The 14,929-nt window shown below is 40.1% G+C and overlaps 1 protein-coding gene across 1 annotated transcript in view; it reads right to left on the minus strand.

Annotated features, from left to right (window-relative positions):
• Nucleotides 1-14,929, minus strand: part of LOC109916804 (cationic amino acid transporter 2) — a 38,340-nt gene that overhangs the window by 4,316 nt on the left and 19,095 nt on the right. The window contains exons 6-10 of the mRNA XM_020516553.2: nucleotides 9,372-9,508; nucleotides 7,614-7,716; nucleotides 7,337-7,509; nucleotides 6,186-6,352; nucleotides 836-944 (exon numbers count right to left, since the gene is read on the minus strand). Of these exons, the coding sequence (XP_020372142.2) occupies nucleotides 836-944; nucleotides 6,186-6,352; nucleotides 7,337-7,509; nucleotides 7,614-7,716; nucleotides 9,372-9,508 (689 nt within the window). The remainder of the gene's footprint in view (nucleotides 1-835; nucleotides 945-6,185; nucleotides 6,353-7,336; nucleotides 7,510-7,613; nucleotides 7,717-9,371; nucleotides 9,509-14,929) is intronic.

A 14,929-nucleotide genomic window follows, 5' to 3' on the forward strand; every position in this document is an offset into this window, starting at 1 on the left:
GGTCTAGGCCCGAAACGTCAGCCTTCCTGCTCCTATGATGCTGCTTGGCCTGCTGTGTTCATCCAGCTCTACACTTTGTTATCTCTTGGAACTGAGTTTGCTCGGAATGTTACAATTCAGAAACAGGCTTCTGAGCTTACAAACTGGAGAATTTTATCACAGAATATAATGGGGGATATCAAGAGTTGGAGAGCCATAGCACATTCAAGTACCAGAATTAGGTGAATTGCTTTGCACAATCTGCACTGAGTCAAGATAATAAATTACTGAAGAAAATGTCACTCAATGTAGCCTTTAACAGTCTAGTGTTTTCTACACTTGTTTTCTCCATTTGTTTGGGGAAATTATCATTGATTGAGCAAATCAATTCAAAATCATTCAAATTTCTTTAATCATTCTTCACAAGATGAGGGTGTCATTGGCTAGGCCATCATTATTGCCCATCCCTAATTGTCCAGAAGGTAGTTAAGAATCAACAACATTGCTGTGGGTCTGGAGTCACATATAGGCCAGATCAGGTGAGGATGGCAATTTCCTTCCCTAAAGGACATTAGTGAACCAGATGAGTTTATCCTGACAATTGATTCAAGGTCACCATTAGACTCTTATTTCCAGATTCTTTATTGAGTTCAGATTCCACCAACTGCTATGGCAGGGTTCAAACCCGGGTCCCTAGAACATGAACTGGACGTCTGAATCAACAATCCAGGGATAATACCACTAGGCCATCGCCTCCTCCATGAAATAACTTGCTGCTCCCTAGAATAAAGTAAAATATTTTCGGTATTGACTGAGTTCCAATATTAACCATTCAAACTGTAGTGAAGGTTCTTACCAATTGCTGTCCAAACAGAGAGGCGAATCCAGGTGTCTACACTCAACTGTACCATCAGGTAAATGTTTATCAAAATACTGAATATCGGCAGGAATGGTAGACAGGGCACCTTTAAAGTACAGTAAAGCATACAAATGAGGATACATGAACGAGACTGGAGAGTGGTGAAGTATAGAACATTTAACAGTACAGCAGCCCCTTGTTATAATTCAGATCATGATCAAACCATTAAAGCATTCCACTGAGGGTAGTTAATGAAGATAAATTTGTATACATAGTTATGCCACAAACATTAAAATAAAAGTTTGTATACCTGTCTGAAGTTTATGGCATTCTTCAATTACCCAGTTAATATCTAAATAAATATAATCTTTCCAGGGTCTCTGTAGACAGCATCATCTCAAATAATAGGAAATAGTAGCAACAAGGGTCACCATAAATCAGTGCAACCTGTCATAATTGAAAGTATCACTTTTTTTCTGTCATCACTTCTAACCATGATACCCAATTGAATACAATCGTAGTGCTATACAATCAATTAAGTTGCATTTATATAATGTCCTTAATGTAGTACAACATTCCTAGGTAAATTAAAAAGGGTAAGCCACCAAACTTGGCACCAAGCTACAAAGGGTATATTAGCAGTGGTGACCAAAAGCTTGAGCAAAGAGATAGATCTTAAATAATATCTTAAAGGAGTAGAGAACAAGAGGGGTAAAGAGATTTAGGAAAGCCGTTTCAGTCTTAGAGACTAAGATGTGGCCACCAATAGTAGTGTAGAGATAGGGAAGTTTGAAGCTACAGAGTCCTAACAAGAGAACACAAGAAATAGGAGCAAGACGAGGTAATTCCTCTCTTCAAATGACTCTACCATTCAATATGATTAGAGCTGATCATCTACTTAAGCAATACTTTCCTGCACTATACCCATATCCCTTGATACCTTCAGTATCCAAAAATCTTATTGATCTGTGACTTGAGTATACTCAATGACTGAGCTCTCCATGGCTCTCTCTAAGTAGAAAATTCCAAAGGTTTTCAATGCTTTGAGTGAAGAAAATCCAACTTAGTTGTGATGAAAGTTCACAATATGTTATTATTGTTTGAGACCGAGGTTTTTAAAGTGGAAGAACAATGTAAAACTTTAAATTCAAGTTATATGTTGTGTGCTAAGTAAGAGAAAACATAGTTTTTATTATTAATTTTAGATATGTTCTGTGAGTGGAACCAGGGTGTTTGGAGATTTGTTTTGATTCCGTGCATCTAAATGAAGTCTTTAAAACCTTGAAGAGAATTATTCAATGTATTAGAGAAAAACGTAGAGAGGAAAAGAATTGCTGCCTAGCAACAGGAGTCACACAGAAAATCAGAACAATCCAGGAAAATGTCAAGCGGCATACAGATTCAGTCAGAGAGGAAACATCTTTAACAATAGAGATGCTGTTAGTTTAGCAGTTTCCAAAATGTTCAAGACAGAAAGATACAAATCCTGAGTTGCTTAGGAGAAACCTCCAGAAGCTAAAGGCTGTGGAGGAGTAAGGGAGGAAAGACATCCTATAGAGCTTTTGAAGACATGTGTTTTAGGAACCATATCTGATCATAAATGAGCTGAGTTGACAGCTTGCGTAAGAGTCTCACAAAGAGACATTAATCAAACAAAATGGCATTGAGTGAATACAAGAATTTGCTGAAAAGGGGAGGATCACAACTGATCAAGGAGCTTTAGCATGGAGACAGGTGTGACTCTTTACTGAAGTTTGAATGTTCATAAGGTCATTGAGCGAGGTATAAACCATTAAATCTCTCTCTCTCTCTCTGATATTTATAATAAGATTTTTGTAATACTTCTTGGATAGTGTTTCATATTTCATATTTTCCATTTGTACACAATAAACTTCTATGTTATTTTGTTGAAAGTACATTGGCAATCTCCTGTGAATATGTTCAGTGACTGAGGACCATAGTAAATGCCAAAGAAAAAGAAAATGAAAACTTATGGTCTATCAAGCCTGATATCTGAGTTCTCCAGTATTCCATGAGCTGGGATCATAACACAGTTCTAAATTGTCAATCTCTGAGACTATAATCCTTAGTTCTGGACTCCCTGGAAGGAAAATCATTCAGTATCTGCCCTGTCAAATTCCTTAATTATTTATGAGTCAGTGAGATCATTTTTTAGTCTTTTAAATTCCAGTGATTGTAGGCCTCTACTCAAAATGTCCTCCGAGAACAATCCCCTCATCCATGAGTCAATCTAACAAACCTTTGTTACTCTCTGACCCAGGCCAGAATATCGTCTTCAGTATGCTTATCAAAACTGTACCCACTACCTCATGCATATAATCCCTACAAGACACTATAAAATTGCAACAAGGTTTCTTATTTGCATTCACCTTGGAATATATATCATTTGATTCTGCAGTTGTGTACTGAACTTGCATGTTAATTTTGTGATTTGTGCTCAACATTCCTCAACCTCTCACCATTTTTCAAATGTTCTTTTTTTTCCGAACTGGAAAACTTCACATTTCTCCACATCATATTCCACCAAAAATTACTTTCCTACTGAATTAACCTGAATAAATCACAGGATCATAGAACCCCTACAGTGTGGGACAGGCCATTCAGACCATCGAGCTCACACCAACCCTCCGAAGAGCATCCCATCCCCCTATCCTATCCCTGTAATCCTGCATTAACTATAGTTAATCCATCAATTTGCAGAACCCTGGACAATATGGGACAATTTAGCATGGCCAATCTACCTAACCTGCACATCTCTGGATGTGTTTCAGTATCTGAATATCCTGATTACGTTCCAAATTAACTTCGGGTTATCAGCAAACCAGGACAAACCTGTTCCCCTCTTGTCTGTTGTAACATGGTTCCAACCATAAAATTGCTCATTGTGTGGGGTGTCATAGCTCCAGAAAGGTAAATCTTTACTTAACCTTAAATTTGCTAGTTAAGAGTGGGGGAAAGAAACGAGTTTCTTATTAACGTGATTCAGCTATGACACTTCTTGATCCTAACATCAACATTATGAACTGATTCCTACTGTAAATCTTTGTAGATTATAAATAACTGAAATTAAGCATCCATACTTACTGTACTACACTTGGTACAGCCTGCTGACCCAAAATTTAAATATTTGTTCCTTCTTCATTTCTGTCCTTTAATCGATCCTCAATACATGTTAATATATTACTCCCAAGCTCGTGAGACTTAATTTTGTGCAACAGATTCTTGTATGACACCCTATCAAAAGCTCTTCAGAAAATAGAAAAACACTACCCTCGCTGGTTCCCCATACTTAGCCTAATTGTTACATTCTCAAAAAAAGTATTTTATCAACGATTATTTCCCTTTCATAAATCTGTATTCATTCTGCCAAGCCATATTATTATTTTCTATGTAATTGTGTTATCATGTCACTATGTGTAGATCATAGTACTTTTCCTTCTACTGTGTCAGGCAAATTGGTCTAACATTCCCTATTTACTCTTTTTGTACTTTCTTGAACAATGGGGTTATATTCAATACTTTCCAATCCACAGGTGCCATGCTAGTTTCTAGGGAATTCTGGAAGATCAAAACCAAGACATCCAATGCAATGATCTTTTTTCAAACCCTCAGACAGAGGCTGTTATGGGATTTTAGTCCCATTAATTTCTCCAATACTACTTCTTTCCACATCATAATTTCCTAACATTCCCCATTTTCACTAGACCCTTCTGTTCACTGGGATTTTTTTGTCTTCTATTTTGAAAACACTGACAAAGCATTCATTTAATGTCTCCCATTGCCTTACCTCCTGTTTCTGCCTCTAAGGGACTTACGTTTACTTTAGGTAGTGTCCTAGTTTCCCCAAAGCTATTGAAGCTTTTACAATATTTTTGTGTCTCTGGTCAGCTTACTCTTCTATCTTATTTTCATTTTCTTTAAGTTTCTTAGTCATCATTTGCCAATTTTTTTACATCCTCCTAAACCTCTGGCTTACTATTCTCTTGGGCAACATTAGGAATCTCTTTTATTAATCTAATACTACCTTAAATTTCTCTTGTTAGCCACTATTGAACCAACTTTCAAAGGATAGTTTACTGCTTAGGGGAATGTACAACCATTGGAAATTATGAATGAATGTTTAAAGTGTTTTGAAATTGATCCATTAAAAGAGTGGGATTCAGTGTAGGCCAGCAAGCACAGAGACAATGGGTGAGCAGAATTTAGTTTGAATTAGGGTATGGACAGTAGAGGCTTTGATGAGCTCAAGTTAACTGATGATGCAAATGGAAGGCTGATCAAGCACATTAGATGGTAGTGCAGTAATGGTGCCATTAGATTAGGCATCTAGAGGCCCAGACTAATGGCCTAGGGATCATAGACTCAAATCCCACCTGTTAGAATTTAAATGTAATTAATTCATAAAAACTCAATTCATTAACACAAATCAGAAATTGAAAGGTAGTTTCAGTTTCATTTTTGGAGAAGGTTCACTGTACCATCCATCAGGGAAGGAATCTGTTGTCCTTCACATTTTTCACCTGGTCTGACCTATGTGTGATTTCAGGTCCATAACAGAATGGTTGGCTCATAAGACCATAAGGCTATATGTTAACCATATGACTATACATCAACTGATCATAAGAGCAATTAGTGATGGAAAACCTATGTTGTCCTTGCCAGTGGTGCCCACATCCCATCAAAGGAATTTTTAAAAAGTAGAAATTTCTACTCAACCAATGTTGAACCAGCAGTGTGGTAAATCAACAGCAGTGGTATTGTGAGAGGTGGTTGTAAGATAGACCTAGTGTATTCAGTGCTATTGTGGAACGCAGTGTTGTGTTTGTGAATGATATTGTGGGAGGGCAGCATTGAAATGCGAAATAGGAGGAAGCCAAAGATAAATAGATTAAATGTATTCAGATGTACTGATGTTGTAATGGAAAGACACTATGTAAGTACAAATATGGTCACAGTCAAAGTGACCTATAGCATGGAAACAGGCCCTTCGGCCCAACTTGCCCATCACAATGCAGTGGCAGGGTCCACACTTCTGGGCTACATGGTCTGTATGTACATCCAACTTAGCTTGTGACAGCCATGAAGGTGTCTTGTCACACCTTAAAACAGGTTCCATAAAACTTTATTTTTTGATTGCTTTACCCTATAGCTTTATCTTTCTGAAATGCTGTCACTTTTTTCCAAAGGTACTTTTTCTAATATGTCAACCAAAAATAAAACTGGTGAGAGTCCAAACACAAATAACAATGCAATTGAAATGTTTAATCAAGAAGCTTATCCTCCTGAACTAACATTTTCACTTTTATTTTTCCTACCATCAACATACCATAAATGAAGCTTTCTTCTGGTTTTGAGGTTGCCTCCAGATTATAAATACTGTGACTGCTAATATCAACAGGACTGGCACCAAGCAACCAAGACTCCAGCTCTCTGCTGCTATGATCGAATCCAGCCTAAGAGTGGTCATTGCACTTAGAATGCAAATTAACATGACTAATAAGAGAGAAGTTAGAAGACAAAGTTACAATCGCTTCATGATGTACAATGATTTAGAAACAGCATTCTAATGGTCTGATTTCCCCAGAGTGTTTTATTGCATTAATAATAGCACCAGCAGGGATTTTATGTGAGCACATTAACTGTATTCTAAAAAATATTGCGCAGTGGAAGTTAATCACTTCATCAAACACTGTTTAAAATAGACAACATTCTATTTAAAAATCCAAGCTTCAAAAGAAACAGAGTCCAACACTCTCAGTTACTCTACAGAGGGGGATGGGCACTCTACGGGATGGAGTGCCTTAATTCCTACTTTGACTGCATTTTGATTTAGTCCCCTCCCTCTCTCTCTCCATTTCCCTCGCCCTTTGGTCTTATTGCACTTCCCCAGGTTTTGCACGTCAATTGTTAATTTAATTGGAAACACGGGTGATTTCATGGTGGAGCATAATGCAGAAACAAAAACACCAGTGACTCGGTAGTGGGGAAGAAAAATGCTCAGCTGTGCATTAGAACACTTCTGGATATAAATGAAAAGAAGAAACAGAGTGGGTAGGGAACTAAGATGGCTCTGTTTCCTGTTCCATTCACATCGAGGTCCAATGTTAATGGTGCTGATGGATGAGGCATCTGTATAAAAGCTAATCAGGATCTTAAGGTGTTGAAAGGACCTCCCTGGCAATGTAACTGATGTGGAATTAGGAGGAACTCAGGTTGGAATCTCTCCAGATGCAAATCATGGTCCCTGAGAAGTGAGTAAGATGCAGCAACACCTGCCCTGGTGGTAACAAACAGGCCTGAACACCAAAGGGGTCTATCCATATATGTTTGAAACACCCCTGTATGGTGCTTGGAGGACCATCTATGATATGTTAGCACTGAAGTTGTGCCATGCTACAAACCATGTATTACACTGCTAACCATACCTTTGGCTCTTCAGTGACTCTGATACTTTCAAAATTCCGTTTGAGTACTCACCTGTTAGTCCCACACAATGTGTAACAATACTTGACGATTGCTGTGATGGGAACTGAAGAGGAATTACCAATGAGCTGATGTTGAAAGATTCCTTTGGGGCCTCAATAGTGTGTTGACATTGTTTCTCTTCATTCATTTCGATGTCAACATTATTACTAAAATCTGGTTGGTACCTGTTGCAAAACAAAAACATTTTTTCTTGCTATGTGGGAGCTCTGTTCAGACAAGGGTAGAACATATAGATTGAACTCCCAGAACCTAGAAACATCATGTTTACCTCAAAATAATGATACATATTGCCACCAATGTGTAGGCCAGAAGCGTTCCTATGGACATCATGTCAACCAGTGTCTTCAGATCAAATAGGCATGCCATTACAGCTAAGAAAAGCAGACAATAATTGTAAAATAATTTGTTTAGCATTTGGGTTAAATAATATATATTGAAAACACTTAGGATTGTGCTCAAGTTTTCTTTCTTTCTAAAGTCTTAAGCCTCTTTAATATTTAAGAAAACAGCATAGTTTGGAGAAAGCTGGGCTTTCAGCCCACTGAGTCTATTCCAATCAAAGTCCTTTTGAAACTATTTCATAATCTCACACTTTCTCACAGATGCTATCAATCTCATAATTTACAGAACTTTGAGATCGCTTCCCATCTCCACTGAGAAAAGTTCAAGCAACATTAAACCGATTAGGATCCTAGCCACTGACCACATCTTTTGAGCAATATTTTGTGTTTCTATATGGGGGAAAATATTTAACCTGGCAAAAGTTCACTAAATAGATAATGGCAGCAGTCAAGATCTAAAATTGTCAAGTAAAAGTTGGCAAATTGTTAATAGATCCTAAACGTGATCCCAGGTGAAAAACAGACTTTCATCAAGACTTTAATGGTGATTAATTTGGATGGTTAAGAAGACAGATTCCCTGTTCGATTACACACAGCAGGCAGGTCCTTGTAAATAGAAGCCCAATCAGAGAGCTCCCAGCTTCAGAGGAGAAGGTGGCTTCAGTAAAGAGTAAGTTAATGAGAGTTAATTTCAACATCAAGTTGCTGTCTCTGCTACTTTTTAAAAAGTGTGTTCAGAAAGTACAAAAAAGCAGCCAGGCTGCCACTGATGAGGTGGAGGGAGTGTGCTCCTTTTCAAAGGTGGTCTGGAGGGAGGGAGGGAAGGAGAGGCTGCAGGTCTCTGGATTTCTAGCACCCTGAACTACACACTGAGTGGCTTCCTCCAAGCAATCTATTTTCCGCCATCTCCACCCACTGCATCAGAAACTGAAGGTAGATTAGAAGATTTTAGCCAGCCTTCTAAAATTGCCTTTAACAAGGTTCTTCATGAGCCCCATGGCCAAAGTAGTGCTGGGAACAGAGTCAGGAAACTGGCACACCAGTTAGTTCTGATATTTATAATGCCCATCTCTGGATGACCTTGAGAAGATGGCAGTGACCAGTTTTCTTTAATCACCGGTGTCTATCTGGTATAGATACATCCACAGTGCCTTTGGGGAGGGTTCCAATGGGGGTGGGAGTGGGTGGAGCTGTGGTAGGTTGGGGTGGGGTGTTGAGCCCATCTACAAGGTGGCTGGGGGCTGTACCTGCACCCAAGCAGGCAGGGAAAGCATCTAGGCCTCAACATCCTCCACCCTGGCCTGCTGTTAGGCCTATCTCCACCCACCCCCAGAAACCTTTACTGTCCCTCATCCCACATGGGGAACTTCAGGGCAACTGAAAATCCTGGTCTGTTTTCGTTCATTTTGTTTAACATGTCTAATCTCCACATCTTGGAGACTGGCATGTCACTGTATTTTCAGGCCCCATCCACTTCTGTTCCCAGCCCAGTTGGCCCAAGAATTTTACTGGAAGTACAGCACTGAAAATATTCTTCTGTTAATGCATTATTGATCGATTTGAAAAAGTAACAAATACTGAGAGAGAGAGAGTAGAGTGTGTTTCCATCGTTTGAAAATCTGCTGATCCATAGTACATGGACATTTTCAGCCCCAGTTAAAAGGTTAACAAATAATGCCTCTTACCGGAAATGCTTGCTGAAATTGTTGTGGCAATAACTGGAGTCTGACGCTTACTCAATTTTGCTAGAAAGTCAAACAGTAAGCCATCCCTTGCCATAGCAAACAGGATGCGGGGTAAAGGGAACATGATGCCCAGCAGGCTGTGGAGGAATAAATCAGAATTAAAACCAAAAAGAAGTGAGAGATGTGTAGTGCTCACCAAATATCTTGACTGTCAAATGTTTAAGAAAAAAACAATAATATATGATGGCACTGATGGATGAACTGTAGATACCAGGAACAGGAGTGTGCACCTGCTCTGCCATTCAATATAGTCATGACTAATCTTCTATCTCAAATGTACATCTATATATTCCCGCTTTCTGCCCATATCCCTGGATGCTAAAAGATTGAGTCACTTTCTTAAAAACGCTCAGTGGCCCAGCCTCCACAGCCTTCCATTGTCACAAATTCCACAGGTTGACCACCCTCCGAGTAAAGAAGTGTTTCCTAATCTCAGTCCTAAACGGTCTAGCCTGCAACTGAAACTGTGGGACAAAAGTAGTAATTGCTGGAAAAGCTCAGCAGGTCTGGCAGCATCCACGGGGAGAAATCAGAGTTAGTGTTTCGGTCCAGTGACCCTCCTTCAGAACTGATGGTAGGTAGGAAAAAGGTGGATTTGGAGCAGAAGATAGGATGGGGGGAAGGGGGTAAGGAGTAAACGATAGGTGGTGATAGAGCCCATTGAGAGCAAAGAACAGTTAGATAGGCAAGGGAGTGGATTACGGTCAGTTTTGCAGAATGAATGCATATTAATAGGGATTATTAGTGGCTAACAATGGTAGTGTATAACAGCAGGCCATGTGATAGCAGACCATGTGACCTGGTCATATGGTCACATGGTCTGCTATCACATGGCCAGCTATAACATACTACCATTGTTAACCACTGATGGTCCCCATTAGCAACCATTCATTCTCCTAGGTTGACCATTATCAGCCAAGGATAATAGGAGAACCATTAGGGCGGGAGTTCCAGGATTTTGATCCAGAAATCATGAAAGAGAGCAATGCAGTTCTAGGTTAGGATGGTGTGTAGCTTGAGGGGAACTTACAGGTGGTGCATGCAGCTGCTACCCTTGACCTTCTAAGTGGTCAAGATTGCCATTGTGGCTAGCAGACCCCAAACTCTCAAGGTACACTCACAGGCAGTGAATATCCACATAGCACATCCATGGAGGTTTGACAGAGGCTGAAGGGTGACCTGATAAAGGTCTACAAAATTATGTGAGGCATAGATAGGGTGGATAAAGTTTTTTTTCCCCAGGGTGGAAAGGTCAACCACAAGAGGGCACAAGTTCAAGGTGAGGGGGGAAAGTTTAGGGGGAGAAGTGCAGGGAGAATTTTTCACACTGAGGGTGGTGGATGCCTGTAACGCACTGCCAGTGGAGATGATGGAAGCAGCCACATTAGCAACATTAAAGGTGTATCTTGATAGACACATGAACACGAGGCAAGCAGAGGGATAGACAATGTGTATGAGCAATAAGTAATGGGTCTAAATAAGGACTAGAAATCGGCACAGATTTGGTGGGCCAAAGGGCCTGTTCCTGTGCAGTGTTGCATATTTAGCAGACTCAGAGCAGGAACGGGTCTAGTGTAAGAGAACAGCCTCTACAATGCAGGACAGAGCCCAGACCGCATGGTAAATAAAATCTGTGAGGAATTAGCAATATAATGTTGTATCCACATTGTCAATGAAATCCATCAGGCAGTGAGGGAGAATTCAATATAGCAATGAATTTAAATTGTAGTCCAAATTTCATGAAGCAATACAAAAGGGAAAAGAATCTGAAGCTGTCAGCATAGAGAGAAAGTCAGAAAACTTCAACAGAGCAAAGAGAAACAGTTGGAAGACTCTTGCGTACAAGGGAAAAAAACCAAAAGATTTACCTAGTTCATTGGTCTACTGGAACCCTGAAGGATTGGCAGCACCAGCTGAGGCACTGCCTTTGCCACTGCAGTTTGAGAATGCAGAGGGTATATAGAGAAATCAATGAAGGAAATTGTGGAAGAAGCAGTTCAAACAAGAATGGACAGAACTGAAAACAGAATAATGCTGGAGATCACAGCGGGTCAGGCAGCATCCACATGGAGAGAAAGCAAGCTAACGTTTTGAGTCTGGATGACTCTTCATCAGAGAAAGCACATGTGTGCAAAAATGTAGTGGGTCTAAATAAGAATTAGAAATCGGTGCAGGCTTGGTGGGCCGAAGGGTCTATTTCTGTGCTGTGTTGCATTGTATCGTATATTTAGCAGACTCAGAATAGGTACTGATCTACTCTAAGAGAGCAACGTCTACAATGGTCTGATGAAGAGTCATCTAGACTTGAAACATTAGCTTGCTTTCTCTCCAATGGATGCTGCCTGACCCGCTGTGATCTCCAGCATTTTTTTTGTTCTCAGTTCAGATCCCAGCATCTGCAGTAATTTACACCTAAAGAAAGGACAGCATGTGCTTCACATGCCAAAGATCAGCAGCACCAGCTTAGTATGTTCCAGTATACAGTCAGGCCTATTACCAATAACCTCCTTGGGAGACTGGAGGGCAGAAGAAGCTACTACAAACTTCGAGTCCATCCTTAAGGCATTTGTTGCATATTTTAACCCAAATGAAAATTCGTAATTGAGCAACCAAGATTTAATCAAAGGTCTCAGAGTTAAAGGGACTTCATGGAATCTTTTCTCACTGATCTTTACCACTTAGTGAGTTGCTGAAGATATGGAGCACTAAAAGCTGACCACATTAGGGATCAGGTCATCATAGGCATCTGCAATGAAACATTTTCGAATGTTTTACAGTCAAAAGAGACTTTGATTTCAGAACAAGTATTTAACTACTCAGTACGGGCTGAGATCAGGGCTCAGAATCAGGCCATCATTGAAGGAAACACCTCGGCATCATTTAAATTGGTCAGTTGAGTAGGTCCCAAGATGCCATTGTCACCCTCACAAAAGCCAATGAAAATGGTAAAGCAGTAAGAAGAACAGATACAATAGACCTATTGGGTTGTTCACATTGTGAAACATGGCGGTATTATGAATGCCAGGAATGACCAGCAGGAGGAGTTGGGTGCATTCAATGTTTCAAACCCAAGCAGTTTCAGCACATTTTCAGGTTTAAATGTATATCATCACTCCAAGGGCAGCATAAACATTCTAATTATTTGAAAAGGCTCTGGAGAAAGAAAGAATCCAGGAAATGGAGAAGGAAAAACTATATGTCTAACCATATATTTTTAGATGTAGCCAAAAGAAGGCAAGCAGAGCTTTTGCTAGGGTGTTGATTAGCTCAGTTGGCTGGGAAGTCTGCTTGTGATACAGAGTGATGTGAAGAGTATGGGTTCAATTCCTGTGACTGGCTGAGGTCACCATGAAGGATTCTCCTTTTCAACCCTTTAGCTGAGATGTGGTGACCCTCAAGTTAATCCGTTGCCAGTTGTCTCTCTCTTGTAAGGGAGTAGCCACATAATCTGATATGTGACTTTATCTTTTTACAACAGCTCAGCTGTTTCAATTTTAGTCAACAGGTTGCATAGTTAAATCAAGAGGTGTCCAGCCCAAGTGCATCAAATTGCAAGGTCCAAGGGAGCACAGATCTTTAGGTACAAGGTCAGTTCTCTACCACACTTAGCGATAAGCAGAAAGAAATCAACAATACTTCCTACCTACTAACCTCATCCCCACCTCCTTGACCTGTCCGTCTTCCCTCCCACCTACCCGCCCCTCCCTCCTCACTGACCAACCCCCATCCCAACTCCCCACCTACACTCACCTTTACTGGCTTCATCCCCGCCTCCTTGACCTGTCCGTCTTCTCTCCACCTATATGCTCCTCTATCCGCCTTCTGTCATCACCTCCCCCTCTCTCTATTTATTTCAGAGCCCCCTTCCCCTCCCCCATTTCTGAAGAAGGGTCCAGACCCAAAACGTCAGCTTTCCTGCTCCTCTGATGCTGCCTGGCCTGCTGTGTTCATCCAGCTCTACACCTTGTCATAGCAACAATACTCTTGATGTCTCAAAGACTGAAGCCGCAGCTATTTTTAGTAGAAATGCATACATATGATTAGGGTTGCAATATTACGACATGCAAACAGGACAGAATTTCAGAAAGAATTCCCTTAAACTTTGTAAAGGTCTGGAAAAGTTCAAGAAAGAACATCACATCACATTACTTCAAGATGCCAGGATAACATCATTATATACTTTCAGGTATGTATCACACCCCCAGAGTCATAGAGACGTAAGCACAGAAACAGACCCTTCAATCTAATTTGTTCATGGCGACCAGATATCCTAAATAAATCTAGTCCCATTTTCCAGCATTTGGCCCATATCCCTCTAAACCCTTTATTCATATACTCATCCAAACACCTTCTAAATGTTGTAATTTTACCAGCCTCCACCACGTCCTCTGGCAGCTCATTCCATAAATGCACCACCCTCTTTGTGAAAAAATTGCCCCTCAGGTCCCTTTTATATCTTTCTCCTCTCACCTTAAACTTATGCTCTTTAGTTTTGGACTCCCCTATCCTGGGAAAAAGACCTTGGTTATTCAGCCTATCCATTCCCCTCATGATTTTATAAACCTGTATATAGTCACCCCTCAGCCTCCGACAGTCCAGGGAAAATAGCCTTAGCCTACTCAGCTTCTTCTGATATCTCAAACCATTTAACCCTGGCAGTATCCTTGTAAATCTTTTCTGAACCCTTTCAAGTTTGCTGGAGAAAAGGAAGGTCCTACTTGGCAGTGAGTAACAAAGTCACCTGCTACAGAGCCAACAAGCTTGTGTCAAGACTATTGACAGTTCCTAAGTCTAATGGAGAGTTCAGTTCATGTATAGACTTCACACAATTGAACAAAGCTGTCCAGAGAGAAGTCCAACCAATTTCAATAATGGATGATTATGGAGCTAACCAACAGTATGCTCTTCGTACAATTAATTGGAAATACCAGCTTTTGTAAAGTACCTCTAGACTACAAGTCAATGTTGTCAATCAATTTTATCATGCTGTCTGGTGATTTTACTTTAATCACTGACCTTTTAGAATTTCATCTGTACCAGAAATATTTCCACAAGCAATGTCTCAAAAGCTTGAAGGGAACATGAGTAATCTTTTATTATGGAGAACGTACTTTCGTGTGCTGAAAAGGAGCATGAGCAGTGTTTATGAAGTTCTGAAACCACTGCAGAACATAGCCCTCATGCTCAATGGGAATTGTCAATTCGCAACAATAAGAATTAAATTATTCACTCATATCATGCAAGCGAAAGGAATCATGGTAAATTCCAGGAAAATGAAGGCAATGAATGAATTTCCACAACCAGAGTGTCAGTGATGTTCAACTCTTTGTGGAATGGTCAACCAAGTGGGGAAATTTATTCTAAATCTGACTATAATCATACAATCTTTGAGAGCTTTAGAGAAAATTCAACAGTGGAGGCTTTGGAGAAGATAAAACAGAAACAACTTTGCTTTGAATGCTGTAATCCCAGATTGCCCACAATAGTGGGTACAGATT

This window comes from Rhincodon typus, chromosome 12 (genome assembly GCF_021869965.1).
Source record: "Rhincodon typus isolate 14 chromosome 12, sRhiTyp1.1, whole genome shotgun sequence".
NCBI lineage: Eukaryota > Metazoa > Chordata > Chondrichthyes > Orectolobiformes > Rhincodontidae > Rhincodon > Rhincodon typus.